At 36.5% G+C, this 24903-nt stretch overlaps 2 protein-coding genes and 1 long non-coding RNA gene across 10 annotated transcripts in view; 1 reads left to right on the top strand and 2 right to left on the bottom strand.

Moving 5' to 3' along the window:
* The window catches only part of pde4dip (phosphodiesterase 4D interacting protein), a 417345-nt gene extending 406863 nt beyond the window's left edge, over nt 1–10482 (top strand). For 6 of the 7 annotated variants that reach the window (XM_059984447.1, XM_059984446.1, XM_059984443.1 and 3 more), the window contains 3 exons: nt 1361–1490; nt 2971–3017; nt 8390–10482. In XM_059984447.1, the coding sequence (XP_059840430.1) occupies nt 1361–1490; nt 2971–3017; nt 8390–8440 (228 nt within the window). In that variant the 3' untranslated portion in view covers nt 8441–10482. The remainder of the gene's footprint in view (nt 1–1360; nt 1491–2970; nt 3018–8389) is intronic. The other variant, XM_059984442.1, reaches the window with a different exon arrangement.
* LOC132402007 (uncharacterized) lies at nt 6817–13836 on the bottom strand. The gene is made up of 3 exons (XR_009514773.1): nt 13735–13836; nt 8373–8458; nt 6817–7149 (listed from the first exon to the last, which is right to left on the bottom strand). It is a non-coding gene; the product is annotated as an uncharacterized LOC132402007 (long non-coding RNA).
* Nucleotides 13837–13904: 68 nt separating this feature from the next.
* The window catches only part of LOC132402005 (5'-AMP-activated protein kinase subunit beta-2-like), a 53006-nt gene continuing 42007 nt past the window's right edge, over nt 13905–24903 (bottom strand). For both annotated transcript variants that reach the window (XM_059984439.1, XM_059984440.1), the window contains exons 6-8: nt 23224–23357; nt 18198–18266; nt 13905–16345 (exon numbers count right to left, since the gene is read on the bottom strand). In XM_059984439.1, coding sequence (XP_059840422.1) covers nt 16268–16345; nt 18198–18266; nt 23224–23357 — 281 coding nt within the window. In that variant the 3' untranslated portion in view covers nt 13905–16267. The remainder of the gene's footprint in view (nt 16346–18197; nt 18267–23223; nt 23358–24903) is intronic.

Below are 24903 nucleotides of genomic sequence, written 5' to 3'. Positions count from 1 at the left end.
TCTTGTCATTATTCCCTAAACAATACAGTATAACAACTATTTACATTGTATTATAAGTCATCTAGAGATGAGTTAAAAGTACAGGCAGTCCCCAAGTTATGAACAAGTTCCATTCCTGAGTCTGTCTTTAAGTTGGACTTGAAGTCGGAACAGGTACATCCGGTATTATTTAGCGTCAGTCAAACGTTTGTCTTAATATATAGAATATATTTTACCTTTCTATGCACATAAAACACTTAAGAAATGTATGTATTTCAATAATTAAACCACTGCGTTGCTTAGTAATAATTGTAGCTTTCATCGGGGCAGTGCCTTTCACACGCTCAATTAAAATTGTTCCGATTGTTGACTGACTGTAGCCTAACACTTTTCCAATGACTGATTGTGTTTCACCACTTTCCAATCGTTTTATTACTTCCACGTTATTTTCAATCGTGATTATTTTCATGAACAGAAACACTGTGGATTCAGAGCTGTGGCAGGTCCTAAAGTCCACCGCACTGAGACAGGTTAAATAAGGAACTTAAGCAGCCGTGTTTTTTGGTATCTGCGGGGGTTCCCGGAACCAATCCCCCGCGGATAAGGAGGGCCGACTGTACATTAAATATTACCATTAGCTCCATGCTGACACTCACTTTTGAGGCAAAAAGTCATTGATACAGGTCCTCCTCCAGAGTACAAAATACAGCTTGATGATCTGTATAGAATTAAGCAAGAGCTGTATTCCCAATGGGACTCTTCTTTCATATCACTTTGCAACAGTCCCTGTAGGCTTCAAGGCTGTCATCATTGTTCCAGTGCCCAACAGTGATGGACCAATTGCTGTTTATCTGTACTGCACACTACACGTACTTTGAATTAGGTTGTATTAACTTATTTGTGGTTATCCTTTGTTTTATGTGTTTTGTGGGTACACCATGGCCCAGAGGAATGTTGTTTCGTTTTGCTGGGTATATATACAGATGGCAATAAATTTGAACTTGAACTACATATTAAATCAAAGCAGTGTACTGTTCCTGGGGGGGCATAAAAGGTCCAACACAAGCCTGGACAGATCAGTTCCAAACTAAAATAACAAAACCAAATGATCTGATCATTACCGCATTGTTTTTACGGGGATTTTTTTGTGCAAATTGTCTTGTTTCCTACAATTACCACAGTAACCACTACATTTCAGAAGTACTTAATTGGTTGTAAATGCATTAGTATGTCATGAGACCGCTTAAAGATAGCATCTAAAAGCAATTCTTTTAATTGCAAGGAGGATTCAGCCTGTCATAAAATTTGTGTTGAAGTATTTGCATATTATAACATTCATGCAGATTCCATTCCTGGGATAAATATCTTGTGGTTATTGCAGGATCAGGAAGAGATTTGCAGACTGAGGAATAAAATAACAGAGCAAGAAAACCTATTGCAGAATGCAATCAGTCGCCTAAAGGCTACTAACCAAGTGAAAGAAGGAATGGAACAGTTCATTGTCAGCCAACGTATGTCGAATCAATACCTAACAATGCTGCATATTTTGATTCCTAATAGAAAAAGAATGCCTGTCATTCAAAAGTGTTACTTAATCTTGTCAGCATGTCTGTTTGCCGCTTGGCTGTTAAGATAGATTGGACTGTGAACATATGTAAAATAATCCTTTCTTTGAATTTGTATGAAATACCAAATTGACTGCATAATTGAGAAAGATTGCAGTAAATTTAACCCTCCTCATTGCACTGGACTTTTAGCTTAACAAATGTGGGATCAATTGCAGTTGTCAAAACTAATCTCAGGAAGCAAGCCATGCCTATTTTTTGTGCATTTTCTGTAAAGTAAAATTATTGACTAGTATTCGAATGCATTACAAGAAGACTGGATCTATCTGTAAAGTGCTATTACATACTCCTTTGAGACCAAGCGATAACACATTTCTTTCAGAAACAGCAGCCTTTCCTGTAAACTTAACCCTACCTTCATAATCTTATTTAAGCATTCATCCGTCACTAAACCAAGATCTCCTTCATGTTCTCCAATTTTTCACAAAATATGCACTACTCCTGCTCTTTCCTCTTCATTACTGACCACCCACCCCCATCATTTCTACTTCAGCTATTCACAAAACTTGCATAATCCATACCTGTATTCTTTAATGGTCCAACTATTCTTATACAGAGGCTGACTTCTATGTGTGGAACCTCTCTAGAATTTTAGCTCCATACCATTTATGCAAAGCAACCTGACTACTACACATCTCTTTTACAGCACCACACACTCACCACTCCTTTCCACTATTTTACCCTGGGATCTAGGGCTCAATTTCAAGAAAATTGCTGCCTTATGACCTGAATACATTGGATCAGAAAGTGCTTCACTATTATCAACCCAGCAAGAATTTTATTGAAAGTCATCTACCATAAATTGTTCATTAAACCCTCACATAGGCCTTTAAAATTATAAAAGCATTATCCTATTTAACATTCTCATAGGCGAAGCCTTATTTACTACTGAAGTGACTGCCACTCTTTGCTGAGGAAACCAATATAAATTAGGACAGCAAAATTTACTTCTCCTTTTCTAATCACTACATTGAGTATGTATATCACCTTGTACATAAATCAGTCTCTGCCCCGATCTGTAACCAGTGGTTCCTGCTGGAAGGTGACAATATGCAAAAGCTTTTTGTTACAATGTTTGCTGACATGCTTCAGTATTGATGCACCATCAATAACTCACTCTGAGACGTAAAGGCGAGATATCGGCTTTTATTGACTGGAAGAAGGAACCAGCAGTGAGTGACCACCATACTACATCCTGGAAACTGAGAGGCCAGGCCCCAGGCTAAGATCGCCTTTACACAGGGGTCTGTGGGAGGAGCCACAGGAGCAGTCAGCAGGGGGCGTGTCCAGACAGGCACACGGAGTTCACCACAAGTATATCAATGGAAATACTGCACCAGATAACAACAAAACTTATGTTTTTCAGTTACAAGGACACATGATGTTTTGAAAAAAGCAAGAAGTAATTTGGAGGTAAGCTTTGTTGAAAACTGTGTGAATTCAGTAATAATTAACATGTAAATACAAGTATGTTTACTTTTCCTGATATATTTCGCCAAGCATCAGCTAGGGCACAAATCCTTTTATAGACTATGCAAAATCTTAGACTTGAGTATTATTAGCAAAATGGTGCACTGTAATCTAATAACTTTGAAGCATTCCTTTCATTCAAAGGTGAAGCAGCAGTACATTCCCATCTGGTGACAGTGGAGACATAGTGGTTGTAACTAGGTACCAACAGGGGAAGATTAATGAATTAGAGAGCAGAGTTCAAATCCCAACAATAGAATTTAACCATTATTAATTATTTTGGAATTTTAAAATTATAAACTAGTAATATTGGTATTAATGACCACGAGATCACTGTTGCCATTAAAGCTGATTAGGTTCATTAATGTCATTAAGGCCACCACTCTTTCCTACTCTGGTTACACAGAAATCCAGATAATCAGCAAAGTGTGGCATCTTCCTCTGATCTGCAGTGCTTTGCCTCCCCAAAATGACCCTGCATTTACCTTCCATAATATATGATAAAAAATGAGAGCAGTTCACTTACATGGGCCTATGATAGGAAAATCAGGATGCTACAAAGATATTCCAGTTTAAAGTGAAGAACTGAACCTCACACCTTTAAAATTCATGCTGGATACATACAGCCAATGGCAGGAGAAGCAATTATTATTTAATAATTGTGACTCTACAGAGTTTTTGCTCAGGTCATTATCTTTATTTCTAATGGGAAAAGGGCTCAGAGCTTGTTATCCATTGTGAGGCTCTGTATTTAAATGATCTAGTGTGTTTTTCAAGTGTTGGTGTATTGTTCTTTAATCAAAATCAGTCACTGCTCTGATGTCTGCTACATTGAAGGATGGTGGACTACATATCCTCAACCACTGAACCACAAACAGGGAATTCAATTCGAATACCCACTGTTCATTGCTATTCAGTGATATGTTGATTATATGTAGAGGTGCGAAGGCCTCTCCAACTGAACATTAACAAATTTTAAGAATAGATCTTTGGGTGAAGCATCAAAGGACTTCAAAGAATATTGCCGCAGCATAAATCACAAAGAGCTTCTCATTTGTAAGGATAGGAAATTGAAAGGGGTGATATCCTTGCTCAGACAGGATGGAGATAGGTGAGCATTTAAAGTTATTGTTTCTCCTTTCTGACCTTCTCTTCCCTGTGTGCCTTTGTCTCTTTTGTGAGTCTGTTCAGATGAATGATTGCACAATTTCTGATGCTAAAACCTCCCCAAATGACAACAAAGGTTGGTAATAATGTATTATTATTAGCATGTGCTATGAGAGATCAGATCTCTTTGCTGACTGCTAACAGTACTACCAGTAAAATTGTTGCATGTTTTAGGTCTGTTGCCTGCAACTGTCTCATTTACATCTAACAGTTTTCATGCTCGTCCATACAAAGATGCAAGATGCTTATCAACAACATAAAATGTTTTCTTTATGGCTAATATCAAGAAATTATTATAAACAGATAATTGGGTGACAGGTTAAACATGAGGTTTTTTTAGGTCAGCTAGAGTACCAAACACTATTATATACATACAGTATATCCCAGCTGCTACATTATCATTGGGCTATAGGTGAAAACCTAAGGAAATATTAGGACAGTGTTTGCTAAATATTAGCATAAAAGTTGGTAGAGAGTGTTCAGCCATTTTAAAATGTTATAGAACAGCACAGAAACCTCCTTGGTCAGTCCATCAATGCAATCACTGAACCCAGCACGGTATGAAGTCTTGACATTCAAGATGCAATGCGAGTTCATCTAGGTACTTCCTAAATGTTGTGGGAGTATGTGCCCCCACCACCTTTCTCACTGTATTCCAGATTCCAACCACACTTTGGGTGGAAAACAGATTTCCTACTTTCCTCAAACCTACTCCCTCTATTTTTAGACATCTCTGGTATGGGGAAAAGTTTCCTACAATCTACCCTGTCTCTGTCCTTCACAATTTTCTATACCTTTGTTTGGGGCCATATCAGCCTTCTTAATTCCAAGGAAAACTAACCAGTCTATCCTTGTCACTCAAACACTACATTACAGGCAATATCCTGATGAATCAGACCTGTATACTTTTCAGTGCAATCATGTTTTTCTTATAGTTTGTCAATCTAAGTTGCACCTAACCAAAATTCCATGACATTGTACCATAATATCCTGTGCCCCCTGCTAATCATGGCAAGTAACCAACTTCCTTCTTCACTACCTTATCTACCACTAGTGAATTCTTGGACTTGAAGACCAAGGTCCCTCAGTATTCTTTATGTATGTTCTACCCTTGTTAGTCCATCTCTTATTAAGACTGAATTCCATCTGCTGCTGCTCTGCTCAATTTACCAGCATATCAAAATCATCCCATAACCCACTGTCTTCTTCACCATCTATGTTCCTCTGATTTGCATGGCAATAGTGAATTTGCTAATCGTATCACAATCATTAATTTATACCAATTGGTGAGCACCAAACTGGACACAGGCTTCTAATGACTAAAAACTCCTACTTCCCTTGGAATCTTTACTCCTACTAAAAACTCCATTACCAAGACAAGTTTAGAACCAATTTTGACAGCTTTACTTAGATCTCATGGCGTCTAACCTTTAGGACCAGTTTCCCCACATGAAACCCTTGTCAAATGTCAATTTTAAGTCCAGATTATAGTAAACTGTATTTTCCTCAGAGTATATTTATAACCTCAAGAAAACACAAAATCAAATTGGTCACATAGAATCTGCCCCTAATAAAAACAAGCTATCTTTGAATAATCCATATCTTATCAAGTCTAGATCAATCTGTCCTTCAAAAAAATTTCCATCTGCACCCCTACCACTGATAATAAATCTATGAGCCTGTAATTACCTGGCTTTTCCCTTCTGTCCTTCTGAATGAAGATATCAGTTCAGCTATTTTCCATTCATGCTTAAATATGAATAAGTATCTATGTCTTATATCCTCTTGTAATTAATAATAAGTTCTAGAACTTCTGTATTTCCCCTGCCTGAATTCTTCCACTACAATGTCTTTCTCCTTTATGAATAGAGATGAGAAGTATTGCTTGAAGCCCCAGATTGCTCTCTTGGTATCTGTTGGTCCTTGCACAGTTATCCCAATTATCTGCTGAGCCTTAATTATACTTAATAAAATGTCACATGCCTAATACCTTTCATTGCTGATATTTTATGTCCCTTTATTCCACTTCTTCTAAATACTTCCCTCAATCCACACGCATTTTTTATGCTCCTGTTGGACTTCCTTTAGTTTCAATTCTCTATACTTGCCATATGCTTTTTTTTGATCCAACTCAGAGTTTCTTTTTCTTGCTGACCTTACCTTTCATGTTTAGGGGAGCAATTTTGCCTCATTAACTGTTATAGTTATATAAGTCTTCAATTAGTAGGACCTGCAAGCTACTGCACCCAGTTTACTTTTGCCAGGTCCTATCGTATGATATTAAAATCAGCTTTCCCCCGATTCCAGATCACTTTATCCCTTTCAATAATTATTTTGAAACTTAGAGTTGCAGTCATTATCTCATAAATGCACTTACGCTGACATCCCAATCACTAGTACATCTTTAGCAGGACCATCTATGTACTGACTCAGAAACCACTCTTAGATGCACTTCTAAAATTCCATCCCCTCTACGCATTTCATACTTAATATTGGAGAAACTGAAACTCTAAAGTTTCAAACCTACATATAATGAGAACAGACCATAAGCTCCATCATTATCTTACCTTTTTATGATCCACTCAAGTTCAATGCTTTTGCCAGGTTTGGAAAGACTGAATTTCTATTTATATTTTCTCTTTCTACTGCAGTCTTCCATTGATGATTAAATGCAATACAACCAGCACTGAGGGTTGAGTATCCTCAAAGGAGCAGTGGTGGATAAGAGTGTTGATAATAGAGGAAAGATTGTTGTGCGGCAGGCAGGAATTTGTTGAACTTACAATAAGATCAGTCATGGCCTTGTTAAACAGCAGAGCAGGCTGAAGTAACCAAATTCCTAATTTGTCTGTTCCTGCTGTGTTGATTTATGCCCAATAGTTAATGTTTCTTCTGCTATTTAAGCTTCCTAGAAATAGTGAAATAGCAATTTATTATTTATGTCATCACTGGACAGCAGCCAAAGTAGATCCATAATCTGAAAATAGATTTGAGTTGAGGGTTGCAGGACTAAATTTTAGTTAAAATTGTTCTTTACTTTTCATATATACATTTTTCAAAATCTGAGATCGCCTATCATAATTATACACCTTAGCTTTCAGTGCTGTCAATGCAGTAACAAATCCCAAGGCTATCAACAAGACATTATCAAACTGATAATTAGGACAGGCAACAGGTTTTAAGCACTTCCTTAATAGAAGAATGATTGCAAGATAATTTAGGGGAGGAATACCAAAGGTCATTTAGCTTATGTCTTTATGAGCAATCTAATTAGGGTTACTTCCCTTCTCAATCCACAAAGTCCTTCAGCTTTTTAAAATACTTATCCAACTACCTTCTAAAAGTCTATCTATACCCAGCACCCTCTACCCTCTAGTAAATGTACACCAATTCTTAGCAACTCAAAACTACAACAAAGAAATCTCTTCTCATCCCTGGTGCTTTTGCCAGTTTCCTAAATCTGTTTAGTGGTTACTCATATGACAGGTTTTTCTTTTTAAATCTCTCAAAGTTTTCCTTTTCCAAAGAGTACAAGTGTAGCCTCATAGGCTTCTTAACAGAAGTTCTTCATCCCAGATATTATTTCAGTGAATCTCTTTTGCACTCTCCACCAGATATGGATATCCTCAAAAAGTGCCATCCAAAATTATTGACACATCCCCGGCTAGTCTTTCTTTAGCCTGAGAGCTAGCTCAACCTGCCTCTAATTGCTGATGTTGTTTTGAAACTGAAACTTTTTCTAGACTGAATACTAAGTTTGCAATGATTGAATCTGTTTTAACTGGCTGCCCAAACAGCCACTGTTGCTATTTTTGTACAAAAGATTGCTTATGCTTACAATTGGATCATTAGACATTACATTTTATATAAAGGGGAACAAAAATTCATTGTTATTCATCTGGTTGGCAAGTATTTACTATTTTAAGTTAATTAAAAACTGTAGCACTCAATTTTCCTCTATTCTGTATAGTTTTATTTTTGAAATGTAGAAACCCTACAAGAGAACATTGAATTGTTAAATTTAGTAAGCTCATAATCACTCATTATACCATTACATCCCTGATTTATTTGTTCTGCATTTTCATGTTTTACTTTACTTTCCACATCTTATGGTAATTATTTTTTTCATACCTGATCAATTTTTTCAGCAGAAATCTCAAAACTGGGTTACATCCATCCCAGAGGCTGGAACTTCATGAATCCAATTTATCCTGAAGCTAAAGCAAGAAGCGTGGATCAAAATTCACTGCCTGGAAAGATTACAAGAAATGGTCCCAACCTGGCTCCAGTAGGAATCATTGCAAATTACTGAAACAGTACTTTTCTTTCCACCTCAAAAACAAAACTAAACAATATTTGAATTTTGTTCTACAAAAATAATTTAGGACAACATTTGAAAACAAATTTCACCTTTGTATCCAGAGGAAACTCTTCTGCGTAACCCAAATCTGATGATCCTATATAAAACACTGAATGTTGACAGAATTTTTGTTTTATGTATAAATCTGAAGCAGGAAATCTTATTTTGGGTCAAATATATTTACCAAAAGATGCTAATGTTTTTGGCCCTAGCAATTGTATAGACTTGTTTAAGATGCATATTAAACTGCATCTGGATGCAGTTTAATCTGGATGCTTTCAAGAAGGAGCTGGATAGATATCTGATGGATAGGGGAATCAAGGGATATGGGGACAAGGCAGGGACTGGGTATTGATAGTGAATGATCAGCCATGATCTCAGAATGGCGGTGCAGACTCGAGGGGCCGAATGGTCTACTTCTGCACCTATTGTCTATTGTCTATAAAGTGCTCAGTGTGAGGGATTGCATGTTGTATTTAATCATGCTGTCTCCACACCCAAGAAAAAAACTCTTTAAATGTCAAGAGCTACAATGAGTTGGTATATAAGAATATAAATATGTTTATGACGAAGAAAACTCAAACACCACTTACAGAAATGTTTTGAGTCCAATGATAGCTTTGGTGAACAGTGTCCTGCTATTTAAATTGTGCAATTTATAACAGAAAGATGTATCCTGGCCATAACTGGAAAAAATAGAGCCTTATAACATTTAGGGCAGATTAGAATGTTCACAAAGCAAAGACAGATAATGGGTAAGTGCAATAAATTTGCCATTGAGGCCAAAGCTGTATCATTAGTTTTGCTGAACACTGGAATAAGATGAAAATCAGACTTATAAATCTCAAAACACATTGTCTAGCATCATGACATTATTTCAGAGTTTTATTCAAAATTGCAATATGGTGGGTAAGAGTACGGTACAGAGTTAAGACAATGCTGGTGACTCTGTATTTATTATTGTACACTTATTAGAAATAGTGGGTAAGTTTAGTAGCACTAGCATTGTTTTTGTCTGAGCTGTGTATATAGCATGATGGCAAATGTATAATGTAACTGAGTTGCATTTTGTATAAAATTGTTGCTGCTGCCTGTTACATATACATATAGAGCAAGTACATGCAAATAAGGATGTTCCCCGGTGAACTCAAGAATTTTCCCTATTGGCATTCTTAATTGAAAACTGTTCACTGATTCAGGTTCTTATATTTGTCATAATTGATTTAATGAGAACTCAGATTTTCTCCATTAACATTAATAATTGAAATTGTTCACTGAATCAAGTTCTTACAACAGTCATAATTGACTTCATGAGAACTCAGATTTATAATATATTACCAAAGCTTTGAGTGGCATTTGCTTTTCATTAGTTTTGCAATGGTCAGTACACAATACAGAAACTTTAAAAAGCCAAGGATTAAAAAAGTGACAGTGACCTTGTATTCAGTAATTTCACTTGGTAAAGGATAGGAATTCTTCTTATGATTTGAAAAGAAAGATAATTGCTGATCCCTGATGTTTGGTACAAACTAGAGAATTCCTGTGTTGAAGCATGTTTTGTAGCCTTTAACACAGAGGTCACTAAAAACCATGATACAGCAGGTATCTTTATGGCATTGTTGTACACTGTATAAAGCGTATATACTGATAAATATTTAGTGTTTGTCCTACAGGTGTACATATTCTCCCTAGTGTATATATATATTCCATTCTATGTTGGATTATTGCATGCATGTATGGTTCAATCCTGGGAAGTAAAGATTACGATTCTTGGATTGTCTTAAAACAGCTATTCTGCAAAAACATGGAGTTGTTTAACATTTGAAAGAAGAGTTTGCTTTCTTTGTCCAAAAAATAAAAATAAAAGACATGAAATACTCAATGCCTATTTAACTTCTATTCTTCCTAGATTGATTTTGTAGGCCTCTAAATGACACTCCTGTAATTTGGTAACTAAAAAGGAATTGAGTAACAGATGAAATACTGGAGGAACTCAGCAGGCCATGCTGTATCTGTGAAGAGGAATAAACAGTTGAGGTTTCAGGCTGAGATCTGGACTAGAAAGGAAGTAGAAAGAAGCCATAATAGAAAGGTGAGTAAAGAGGAAGGGGTACAAACTGGAAGGGGTACAAACTGCAAGGTGACAGGTGGAAAGGTAAAGAAAGGGCTGAAGAAGAAGAAATCTGATAGAAGATGGGAATGGGCCTTGGGAAAAAGTATTCCAGTGCAATTCCTCTGTCCAAGTTAACTATCAAGTGGTATTGTAAATAAAGCTACGAAGCGTATTGAAACAAAAATAATTGTAGTTTCAAACATGCAAGTAAACAGAACAGAGTTCCGATAATTTTGAATTGTTCTTATGTTCAGATTATACAATTAGCCCTAACCCTGTAATAACCACTTAATAACCTCAAATCCCTATATTTTTCCATTCTAGCTCCTTGCGCCTCCATGGCTTTGTGCATGGAAAATCAGTTCTCACAAAGTTGCATTTTTTGAAAAGAAAGATTGACCTAGAAAATTGACAAGGTTAAGGCAATAAAGATTATCAATGAGAAGTTTAGTAAGGACATTGACAAGGTCCCAGTTGGAGGCTGGTCCCGAAGCTTAGAACACACAAGATCCAGGCTGAACTAGGCAACAAGATATAAAATTAGGTTGGTGGCAGGAGGCAAAAGGCAGTAATGTATGGTTGTTTTTCAGATTGAAGGCCTATGACATATGCTGGATCCTCTGTTGATACCATATTAACACCAATGATTAGGATAGTATGTAGCATGTTCGTAGATTTAACCAAAACTGGTGGCATAGTGGACAGTGAAAAAGTTGTTCGAGATTACATAAAGATATTTATCATCTGGGAAGTAGGAAAGGAATGGCAGGGAAATTCAACTCAGACGCATGTGATGTGATATATTTGGTTAAGTTAAACCAGGGCAGGACAATGAACCAGGACTGGGGAATGTTATTGATTAGCGAGATCTAGGGTAGAAGAGTAGCATCTTATTCCCTGAAAGTGACCAGAGGTAGAAGGAGTATTAAAGGCTTCAGTACTTACTTTTGCTGGCTGACAAACTGAGTACAAGAGTTAGGATGTCACAATATAGGTGTACAAAACTTCAGATAGGCCTTGGAATATTTCATACAGTTCTGGTTGCCAAACTGCAGAAAAAAATTAACAAGGATGTTGCCTGGATTGGAAGGCTTGAGTTATAAGGACAGATTAGATATGTTGCCTGAATTAGATAAACTGGATCTGTTTTCTCTAGAGTGGAAGAGGCAAAAAAGCAACATGATTGAGGTATCTAAAAATTATGAGAGATAGGATAGATAGCCAGAGGCTGTTTCCCATGACCGGGGAATCTGAAAGTAGAGGGCAAAGGTTCAAAATGAGAGGTAGGAAGTTTAAAGGGGATTTGAGAGGTTTTATTTACAGATAAAGAGTCATTGGAAACTGGAGTGAGTTACCAGAGAGGGTGGTGGAGGCAGGAACATTAAGATTATTTAAGAGACATTGGGACAATTATTTGAATGAGTAAAGCATGGAAGGATATAGAATTAATGCAGCCAAGTGGGATTCATATATAGTACACAGGCACAATGATCATAAAATACATCAAAGAGACCGGTTCTATACTGTACAACTCTGACCCTAATTTAGTTCATGCCATCACTGATGACTGTTATAGAACAATATAGCAGAGGAACAAATCCCTCAGTCCATAGTATATTTGCTGACTACAAAGCTAGTTGAAACTAATCCCATCGGCCTATAGTCTATGTCCCTCAATAGTTGGCTATTCATATGTCTAAGTGCTTTTTAAATGTTGCTATTACAACTGCTTCAACATTTACCTAAGCAATGAATTAAAGCCACTTACTACAAACACCATGTATAGTAAGTTACCTTTAACATTTCCCCCTCTCAATTTAAAGCCACTATATATCCTCTAGTACTTATAATTTCCACCCTGGGATAGTCTGTCTATGCTATTGTGCCCCTTGTAATTTTATATACTTCTATTGGATCATCCTCAACCTCCAATAAACACTGCACAGAAAATTTCTCCTTACAGTTAATACACTTTAGTCCAAGCAACATCTTGGTGAAATTCTTCTACATCTCCAATCTTCCTGTAATGTGGCAACCAGAATCACATAATACTCAAATGTTGTCCAACCAAAGTCTTATGCAGCTGCAATATGACTTACTAAATTTTAAACACAGCATCCCAACTGATGAAGGGAAGCACCCAAACGTCTTCCATTGCACTCTATCTAGCTGCCTTGCCATTTAAGGGAGTCACTGAGAACTCAGAACATTGACTATTTACTCTTTTCCATAGATGCTGCCTGGCCTGCTGAGTTCCTCCAGCATTTGTGTGTATTGCAATATACCGAGCTCCTCAGAATTCATTTAATTTCAAATAAAGGGCTTAAACACTTATACTTCTGACAGGGAAAGTAGCAATAAATGCATCCAAGACTGAAATAATCTAACATTGGTGGGACAGAGCAGACTAATTCCAAAGATGATATTAAAAATGTGCATTTTTATACATTTTCACTTAACCCTGGGGTAAGGTACCATTTGAAAAACCTGCAAGTTCATTATAAACTTCCTTAGTGATGCCCAGAACGCCTCAGAGCTCTCTAGTTGCTTAACTTGGATTTTCTCTCACCTTTGTACAGTTGTGGCAGAACTTTTATCCATTTAAGTATTTCTAAAAGCCAACATTCTATTAACATATTGTCAATGTTATTTTATTAATCTATGAACCTTCTTCCTCACCCCAAATGTCTTCCGCATTTCCTGTTTAGAAAGTTCATATTAGTAACATCCATTATTGTTGCCTTATGAAAAGAAAATAATTAGCTTTGTCAATCCTAACTTTTACAAATACACTTTGGCTCACTATCAGTTCAAAATTTGCAAGGTGTTCAGTTGGTCTATCCTTATTTATAGATCCTAGTTGTTTTCATATAGCAGATGCTAATGAACTAGTTGGTAAGGCCCTAATCTCCCTCCTTACAATGCCCAATTTTCAATCTGAAAGAAATGTTCCCAAATCAGGAATCTTTGAAGATAACAGCAAATTTCCAATGTCTCAGGACTATCCAGTTGACCCCTACCTTCAAGCAGGTGGGAACATTTGCAACATTCTTGCAGATTTACATGAACCGCGAGTATAGTGGACACCATCATAAATATAGCTCATTGGTTTTGTGTATATGCTAGGGGAAAAGAGAAGAGATCAGCTGGTATGGTAAATGCACTATGATACCCATTTTTAAGTCAGCTGTGATATTTTATTTGTGTTAAGATTTACAGTACACACAAATATATATACATTAAAATTTTCACACTTCAGTAGTCTCTGTATAAGATTAAATATTCATGCTATATCACAAACCTAAAAACTTTTCTACTGCAGAGACTAACAGAGGAAACATCAGGCATCCAATCATAAAATTGTGCATATCATCAATGTAAGGCTAGTTAATTACTCAAACAATTCACACAGGCCTCAGAAAATCTTTTACTCTTTGTGTTCCCTGGAATGCTACTTTAAAGCAATAAGGAAACTATCAAAAAAAGAGATAGATGCAGGATGACTTTTTTTCCAGCCATAACGTATCATAAAGTATCAAATGAAAAATCCTGCTTTGTATTTTACTATCACGGTGCACCATTTGCTCTATCAGAATATGCCAACAAATTATAGAAATACTTGTGTATTTATGTATTGGCTTATTACTTCTTAAAATCTTCAGTTACTGAAAAAGAGCATCAAATTATGATCCAAAAATTTACAACATTCAAACAAGGAAGTTCTTTCAGATCTGTCCATTTAGACTTTAGTTAAAATGTTAATTAAAATTAACATTAAATATCTTAGAGCAGCATCTGCATTCTATGTAGCCTTTATACAAAAGGTAAATTAGAATTACCACCTCTGTGTTGTTATTTACAGAGAATACCATCAATATCTAATCATTTTATCCTGAAAATTTTTGAAAAAATTATTTCTTATGCTCCTCATTGAGAATTCAAAAACATTCTGTAGATATGATGCTCATCTTTTCCTTTAACTCTTCTTTCAAACCTCAAAATCAGATCACATGAAAATGGAAAGCAACCTTTGATAAATAATATTGACATTTCTGCATTACAGACATTGCACATTATGAAGCCATTCAGTGTATCACTCACTGCCTGCTTTTTGAGAGAGCTATCCAATCACTTCTAGTGCTGACCATCTTCCTCTTACCCGTACAATGTATTCACTTCAATATTTCCCTTTTGAAAATTCCGGTTGAATCTGCTTCAATCACAACTGTTTGGTAAAAACTGTTTCCTAACATCACCTCAACTTTGTTTTATTGCCTTAAATACATGCTCCGTGGCAACCAATCCATCTGCCACGGAAACCAGATTCTCCTGTACTTTGTTAAATCTGTTCACCATTTTACATATTTACTTCAAAACTCTTAATCTACTTTGGTCTGGGTCGCTGCCAGATTTTCCATTATTTTAATGTTACATTCACTGGTAACATTGATAAACTCCTTCCATACCTTCCTAAAGTCTTGACATTATTCCTGAAGAGTGCTGCTCAGAACTGAACACCCTTCTATGGCTGAGACTGTACCAGTTTCTTTAGCATAATAATTTATTTGTATTTCAAGTGCATGCCTTCTTTACAAACACATTTTTTTTTAAAAATAGAAACTTTCATAGCTTCTTTCATCTTAAAAGATTATGTACACAACCAGATCTGTCCTTCCACACTCTTAAAAATGTATAATTTGTTTTCCATTATCTCTCCTATCAAGATGCATCACTTCAGTGTTAAATTTCATTTGCCACATTTGCCCATTTTTCAAGAATCTGCCTTTTTAGTCTGCAACTATTATCCTTAATTAGCTACAAAATAAATCATGTACTTTGTGCCTCAGCTGTGTGTAAACAAGTACATCTACATAACTTTTAAAATTTTGTCGAACATCATGGACATTTAATTATGCATTTTTTAGTTTATTATCAGTATTGTAAATATATTTTCCAGCTAAGATCTATTACCTAATGTACTTCACGTCTTGCAAATCAGTACAATGAATAACATGTCCCATTTGGAAACATTCATATTTGTTTATCAAGAACAAATGAGCAGCAACACAGATAGAAAGCAGAATCTGTGTATTAAATAGGACAATGCTAAAAGCAAGAATTACTTGCACATACAAAACATTAAGAGGTCTCAATCCAAAACAATTAGGTTTATTAAAATAGATTGGGTCACATCTCCAAGAAAAATGCAATACTTAATAAATACTAAATAAGCTATTTAAAGGTGTTTAAATATAAAATCTAAACTCCAACTGTAAACTTTTCCTAGTGTAACCGCTCATCATGACTAAGATTGTCTCTTGTTTTACAAATGCTTGTCACATTTCCAATCCATATTGACAAACTGTATTGTCATTGCCAATGCTATGAAATTCAGTACTGAACTTGTACCTCAATCTGGGAAAGTGCTTGTAGCGATTATGTAGAAGGCAACCAACACAACTGCTAAAATCCTAATGAAGCTCCATCACTGAACAGCCAACTAACATGGGCATTCATTTACCATTGTGGCATGCTGGCTACAGGGATAACAGATCAGATTGGTTTATACAGTAAAGTAGTAACATATTTCTTCTTGTACCGATGTGTAGCACTGAGAACCATCACTCCATCCTAGAACAGAAAAATAAGATGAAAAATTATTTATGGGTTAGTCATTATTTACCATAGTAAATTAATGTATTGATATAAATACATTGAAACAGTAAATGGATTAAAATTTTAAAAGCTACTAAAATTTCCTAACATTCTAGGTTCATTTTACTCACTTGGACTCTGGAAGAATTAAAACCCGCAGGAATGCTAATGCAAAGGTCAAGTAGTTTAGGAGACTAATAGATCTACAGATCACTTTGTGATGCTGTGGTATATTTTTAGACATTCTTACAATAATTACAAAGCATTATGAGTCCTGGAACTAGAAAGGGAAAGTGTAGTAAGTCATTAGTATCCTGGAAAAAATAGAATGCTTCTATAAAAGATGGCAAAATCTTTTTCAATTCTTTTCCGCACGAAGGACTTGTTCAACTGTACATCATCTCAAAGTAATGCCATCAATCCCATTCTCCCATTTATTTCACTGTAACACATTGTTTGATATGCCATTAAACTACAGCTCACCCATATTAGAGGCAACTTAGTGGCCTATGAATCTACCAACCAGCACATATTTGGAATGTGGGAAGAAACTAAAATGCTTGGAGAAATCATCTAAGTTTTGCATGGTGGCACTCATGCCAAGCGAGAAAACCACTCCAGATTACAGCACAAAAGTTTTGACTGACCAATTTTTTTAATATAGTGTGGTAGGACTGCTCACTCTCTAAGGTTCTGCCTTTCAGATGAGATGTAAAACTACAACAAACATTTTCAAAGGAGGATGCAAAATATTCTAAGGCATTATTTTGAAAAGAGGGTGGGAATTACCTCCAAGTCCCAATCTTCACAGCATCTGAAAGCAGATAGTCTGCTGATTATCTTTTATAAGCAGCATTATCTGAGCATCTTGAATGCCATTTTCCTGCAAGTGCCCCACCACAAAAAGCGGTTCATTGGATGTAAAGCATTTTTAGTTTCCAAGATCATGAAAGTTAATACTTAAATTCAAGTATTTTTTCCAAACATAAGGTTGAAATAGAAAAAAGCTAAAAATAGCCACTTTTAAGATGCAGCTCTCTGACCCTCAGACTGAGGTATGCATGTGAAAACATTTTCAGAGGGTGACAAAATCTCATGGATGTGTATGTGCAGAAGTCAAAAACACAACTGTAAACCAAAGTTGTATGATTCCACTTGTGCGGTCATCCTGGTCTTGACAGACAAGGTGATCAAAGGCTCTGGAATTTTGATACCAAAAGACAGAAGTCTTTGATCAAGTTTGCCTTTGTCAATACCTGGAATCTGCCAATACCCTAAATGAGAGATTAGTCATCAAAAAATGCACAACGCAATCTGCAGCTAAATTTATCATTCCCTACCCATTGCAGCTATTCAGACATATCACCTTGTCATTGGGTACTCAGAGATGAAGGCAATTCAAGCCACTGAAATCCCTTCCAGATTGATACAGATCTCTAAGATGACCAAGGATCATTTGGATCCTTAAGAGGATCTAATAATCTTATTTCAAAGCTTCCATACTGCACAGCACCGTGCACAAGCCAGTGGGACTTATAAAACAATACAACCTTCCATTAGTGGATTATACTATCAATACAACAAAATATTTTGAGAAACAGCACCTTAGCAAAATAATTAACTATTAATTATTAACTAGTAATTATTACTAGCTTATAATAATTAAGTATCATGGTTTAAGATCTCTCCCCTTTATATTGCACTCTATACACAGTGGTGAATAACTTGTGATGCATTTCAACCAGCTGATTAAAAAATGGGGAAATTGCACATTTCCACACAGATCACATTTCAATCAGAATAATATTTGAAGAGTTGGCAAACTTACTTTTATAGAAAGTGCATATAGGTGATTCAGCATCACATGATTTGGTTCAGGTAGTAAAGCAGGGTCACACTAGATAAGCGAGATGGACAAGTGAGTTAGACATTTTTATTGCTTCAACAAAACTGAAAGCCAAGTATGGAACTGATTTACCAGATATTTCAAAAGACTGCAAATGCAATAGCTAATTACAAAATTTCTAATCGAATTTTTTATATCTCAAAGCGGCTTGTATAGCTTTAAATGTAGTAAAGCAACAGAAGTTTTTAATCATGAGTGCTTTTAAGAAAAACTTTTCGTCAAACTACATGATTGGAAAGCGATAGGTTTTAAAAATTATTTGAATATTAGAGGGATATAAAGGTTTATGAAAGGAATTCCAAAATCTAGGTTTTAACAGGTGAAGTGGAAGTCTAATGGTAGATGATTATTTTGTTTAGCTATGCAAAAGAACAGAACTGATGGAGTGTAGAAACTCAAAGATCCTAGAGCTGATGGACATCACAGAAACAGGCAAAGATTTAGAAACAGGGATAAATGTTTAAAATCATGATATTACTTAACTGGGAGGGAGCCATTTCTGGCTTCAATTGAATAGTCAAGGAATGGAACCAGGTCAGTGTAATCCATCTGGACACTGGTAGAAAAATGGTAGACAGAATTTTCAGTGATATCAACAACCCCGTTCAGGGCAAGAAGGCGTTGTTTTTCTTGAAATTATTATATCTACCATCAATTGAGATTTTGGCAAGGGACTTCTAGAAACAATGAAGGAGGATTTGGGAAGCAACAATGGATTCAAAGATTTTGAAGAAAATGGTAGATTGAAAAAACATTGTTCCACTGAGCATAAACATCTTGACAGCAGATTTGAAGGAGTGGGAATGTTACTGTAGGAGAGACTAAACTTTTAATAAACATCAGCTTTCATGAGAACCAAAAAATTAAGCTGGCTATGCAGCAGTTTAAACTGTAGAAGGTGATTCTCAAGGATAAGAAAAGAGGGCAATTAGAAAAAAACTACCCTTTCCAGATGAAGGCAGGAAGGTACAACATAGAAAACAGCTAGCTCAATTGAGTAGATAAAGCTTCATGATAAAGAAGTTCATGGTTTCTTTACACTTTGTTGCAGGAGGTGAATGTGATGCAGTAGCCTTAAAAAATTCACAGATCAAATATTGATGCAATAAAACAAAAATGAAATTGTAGGAAAGAAAATACAAGAGAACCAGAAAATGACTGATAAAGATCAGAGGTGCAAACAATGCAGCATGCATTAACATTTTTTGTTGTAATACTGAAAGAAAGTAATGATTTATAACAAGGAAATATATTAGTGGCCTTCCATTACTTCTAAGATATCCTAAAAATATTATGATATACTGTATGGTTTAAACTAAGGAAAAGCTAAGACTAACAAACCTTAGACTATATCTAAACCTAAGACTCCCTGGCCAGGAGTGATTTGTGCTAGGATGAAGGACTGTGGAAAAAAATAATATGGACTTATTACAGTTAAGAGTAAAGAAACCACTGACTACTTAAGTAGTTTTAGAGTTAAGAATCAAATGTTGCATGTTTTTAACAACGAGAGACAAATATGGTCAAAACAATGACAGCATTGTTCAAAGGGCCTGCACTGTGCTATGCTTGATATTCATTGTTTCATATACGAAAATGACAAAACATATTTAAATTGCAGATTGAGATAAGTATACATCTAATCATCAGTCAACAATGTTTAAGTAGGGAAATATACTTGTTGACTTGTTCCTACATACACTTTTATTCAATTACAATGCATGGTAGCTCAGAATGAAGAAGAACATAGTTCCCAAACCCCACCTCAAGAACTACGGAGCCAGATTGGGAACTAATATTCTGTTCAGTTCATATCTAATTGCTCAAACACAAAATTAATTGGCTCATACCATAAACATTGGCTTCAACGGGAAACAGAAAATTATGCTGGATGGTTAAAATAGAAATAGGCCTAAACCATAGACAGCATTATCATGGACAAGGAAGTAAGGAAAGAAACCATATAAGGTTGCTAAATTTGTGGTAGACACAAAAGTTGGGACAGCCATCAACAAAGGATATAGAAATAGATAAACAAAAGCAATACTCTTTTGAGGACTATCCACAGATTTTCAATTATGTTTAGGTCAGGGCACTGTGAGGGCCATGGTAAAACCTTCAGCTTGTGCCTCTTGAGGTTGATTTTGAGGAGTGTTTAGGATCATTATCCTTTTGTAGAAGCCATCCTCTTTTCACCTTCAGCTTTTTTACAGATGGTATGATGTTTGCTTCCAGAATTTGCTGGTATTTAATTGAATTCCTTCTTCCCTTTACCAGAGAAATGTTCCCCATGCCACTGGCTGCAACACAAGCCCAAAGCATGATCGATCCACCCCTGTGATTCACAGTTGGAGAGGTGTTCTTTTCGTGAAAGTCTGCACCCTTTTTTCTCCAAACGTACCTTTGCTCATTGCGGCCAAAAAGTTCTATTTTAACTTCATCAGTCCACAGGACTTGTTTCCAAAATGCATCAGGCTTGTTTAGATGTTCCTTTGCAAACTTCTGACGCTGAATTTTGTGGTGAGGACGCAGGAAAGGTTTTCTTCTGATGACTCTTCCATGAAGCTTATATTTCTGCAGGTATCACTGCACAGTAGAACAGAGCTCCACCACTACAGAGTCTGCTAAACCTTCCTGAAGGTCTTTTACAATCAAAAGGGGGTTTTGATTTGCCTTTCTAGCAATGCTAGGAGTAGTTCTCTCGGAAAGTTTTCTTGGTCTTCCAGACCTCAACTTGACCTCCACCATTCCTGTTAACTGCCATTTCTTAATTACATTACAAACTGACGAAACAGCTACCTGAAAACGCTTTGCTATCTTCTTATAGCCTTCTCCTGCTTTGTGGGCATCATTTATTTTAATTTTCAGAGTGTTATAAAGCTTTGAAATTTACATCACCTGGCCTTTCCTATCGATGACTGTGAACAAGCCATTGCCCTAACAAGCTAATTAAGGTCTGAGACCTTGGTGAAAGTTATCTGAGAGCTCAAATCTCTCGGGCTACCCAAACTTTTGCATGGTGCTTCTTTCCTTTTTATCACTCTAAAATTGAACAAAACAAAAATAAGACGCTAATCTTGCTTAAAATATTGAAAAAAATGTTTTATTTTTAACTTTATGACTTTTGAAGATCAGTTCATCTGCTACTCACTTAACTATTCACAGTAACAGAAATTTTGACCAGGGTGCCCAAACTTTTGCGTGTGCATGTGTGTAAATAATTGTATATAGAAACGAGACAACATTTTTTCGAACCAGGGTGTAAAGCACATACACAGATAACACATGATAACTTATGAAGGCAAGGATAAAATCTACAGATAAATCACACATAAGTAACAAATTAAAGAGCATTAAATTTAAATACTGAAAGGTACAGAACAGATTAGCCAGTGACACTTTGAATACAACACGTCTGGGAGTTCAGAAGCCTAATGGCCTGGGGGAGAAAACTGTTTCTCATCCTTACCATTCTTGCTTTTATGCATTGTAGTCTCATGCCTGATGGTAGGAAGTCAAAGAGAATGCTGAATGAATGAGTGGGATTCTTAATAATACCAAGGGCCATGCATATGTAGCATTCCTGATAAATGTCCCTAATGGATGGTAGAGAGACCCCTACAATCCTCTCAGATGTTCTGACGGTCCTTTGCAGGGACTTCAGGTCCAATGTTTAACCAGATGGAGATGCAAATTCTCATGATGCTCTCATTGTGCTCCCGTAAAACACAGTTAAGAAGAGGGTTAAGTGCCTTGCTTGCCTCAATCTTCTTAAAAAGTGGAGGCACTGCTGTGCCTTCTTGTTCAGGGAGATGATATAAGGGACCAAGTGAGGTCATTTGTGATATGAACTCCCAGGAACTTGGTACACTTAACTCTCTCTATGGAGGACTCGTATTCACAGAGGGGGATGGTTTGTATGCACCTTCCTTTAGTCCACAATGATTTCCTTTGTCTTCTCCACATTCAGGCTGTTCTCCTCACACCAATCCACCAGCCATTCCACTACTCTCTATACTTCGTCTCGTCTCATTTTTGATAAGGCCAACCACTGTTGTGTCAAACTTGATGACACAGTTTGAGCTGGATCCAGTGACACAATCATACATCAGCAGTGTGAACAGCAAGCAGCAGGCTGAGCACACACCCTTAGGGAGTGCCAGGGCTCAGAGTAATGGGATGAGAGATGTTGCTGCCCATGTGGACTGACTGTGGCCTTACTATTAATAAGTCCAGTATCCAGCAAGGACAGCTTCTGGAGTATGATGGTGTTGAATGCGGAACTGAAGTCTATAAACAGCAATCTGGCATTTAAGACCCCATTTTCCAGCTTCCCAAGTTCCCTTTCAACTCAACAAGCTCCCAAACCCCTGTTAAATTCACAAGAGCCTCTTTTTCCACACTTCCTTTAAGTTGAACTGGGTCCCATTTTCTGCTTTCCTGTGTCTTTTGTGCTCTCTTTAAACTCACCTGGTTCACTAAAAAGATGATTACAAAAAATTGTAACGTTTAAAATTTGATTGCAGTTGAGTTGGTATATAACATCCAAAAGTCTGGAAAATTTTCCAGTCAGCAAAGTTCTGAGGGAACCAGAGTTCTTAAGAAGTTTTACTCTTTGTATTTTTGTCTGTAGGAAATTAAGGAGACAAAATACACACTGCAAGGCCCCCAAAACCAGGTAAAGAGTAGCATAAATTTAACTTATTTTTAAATGATAAAATCCACCTTTGGTGATCCACTAGAAATAGATTTTTTGGAGAAAAACTATATGCTATTTTTTCCATCTGAATTTCTGACAAAATCTAACAAATTTTTGGCTCAATCTTGAGTGCATTATTAAAGATCTTGAAGATTGAAAATAAAGATTTTAGATGAACTTTTGATCATTTCAATAATTTGGAGTGTCAAAAAATAACAATTTTAATTAAATTTATTTTAATAGACTTACCGAAATGTGTGTATCCTTGTTCAGAATGACTTGGAGTAGATGTGGAGGTAAAATAGGCGGTGCCTTAAAGCGCTCTTCAGGCCTTAAAACATACATCTCCTGATGGTATGGTCCTGGAGGTGAACTTGACAAATCTAAAACAAGTATTATATTCTATCAGTAGAATATAACCAATCCATGAACTTTTAAAAAAACTAAACTCACAACTGATCCCGCAGATCAAAAAGGGGTCATTTCCAGCATTCAATTCCAGATGAATCCAATTCTATTCTGCAATTCCTTAGTTACTATTCTGCAATTCCTTAGTTACATCTGTCCCACCAACTAGATAGATTCAGCAGTGCAGTGGCATGAAAGCAGAAAAGAGTAACCTTAGGAGATCACATCGATTCCATATCCCATGAAATCTTATGCAATCAGATCATACACAGGCAAAGAAAGCATAATGTCCTTTCTAAAATGATGAATCAATGTCCTTAGACATTGAACAAAAATTGGAAGTAATGGTGAAAGTAGTAGGAGAAGGTACTCTGGGTATGGGGCAGCAGTGTTCATCAAGCAGAAAGGCTTCACAGCACCATCACTGATCAAGCTGGATCACCCTGAAAATCACAGCTGCCAGACAGGGTTTCAGCAAGAAATGAGCTAACCAATATGAGGGATAAACCTATTTAGACCCATTCTCAAACACCAAGCAGTGAAAGATGCATTGATTCAGAGTAGAAGTGCTTAAAGCACAGTGTATATACTCAGCTTGTTCCATCGTGGGCACAATCTTTCCTGCCAGAGGACATCTTCAAGAGGCAGTGCCTCAAGAAGTCAGCATCCATTATTAAGGACACTTACCATCTAGGAGATGCCCTCCTCTGAATTCCACCATCAGGGTGGAGATAAGGAGCCTGATGACACAGATTCAATTATTCAGTAACAGCTTTTTCCCCTCTGTTATCAGATTTCTGAATGGTCCATAAACACTACCTTATTATTTCGTCTTCTGCACTGTTTATTTATTTTTATATTTAAAGTCATGTTTTTATATCTTTGCACTGTAATGCTACTGAAAAACAACAAATGTCATGTCACATACAGTGATAAGTTTTTTTTTAAATCGGAGATGATGGAGCCAATGTCCTGCTTTAAATTGAGAATAGTCCCCATTGTAGCATGTGGCATTAAAGTTCTGCTAAACAGGATAGACTCAAATCTGGCAGATCAAAGTTTAGCATCCATAAGAAACAGTGAACCATCAATTGAAGCAGAAATTATAATACCAAAACCTGAACCCCTGTTGGACCTCAACTTCCTAAACCTTGCATATACTTCCTTTTTCTTTCTAACCAGATTTCCAACATCTCGTCATCTTTGTCTTTCTTCCTCATGGGAACATGTTGGCCTTGAATACCGACCAGCTAGCCTTTAAATGACTCATGTGGCAGATGTGGACTTACCTAATGACATTCACACCTTATCTATTCTATACGATCGCAAGACTCTGCCGGACATTAAGAACAAAGTTCTACAGGTCTACCCCATCAGCTCATTAGCAGGGTGGACAGATGGGGAGCTGCGTGGCCTTGGCAACAGCGAGAACTAGGCATCAAGCCACAGTGTCGCCTGTTTACAGCCGCACAGGAAAGAGGTGTCAGAGTTGGTGTGCTCCACTGGAGGCAGTGGTATGGC

The sequence above is a fragment of the Hypanus sabinus genome, chromosome 11 (assembly GCF_030144855.1).
Source record: "Hypanus sabinus isolate sHypSab1 chromosome 11, sHypSab1.hap1, whole genome shotgun sequence".
NCBI lineage: Eukaryota > Metazoa > Chordata > Chondrichthyes > Myliobatiformes > Dasyatidae > Hypanus > Hypanus sabinus.
Note: the sequence above shows the minus strand (reverse complement) of the source record. Positions and strands in the feature narration are given on the sequence as shown.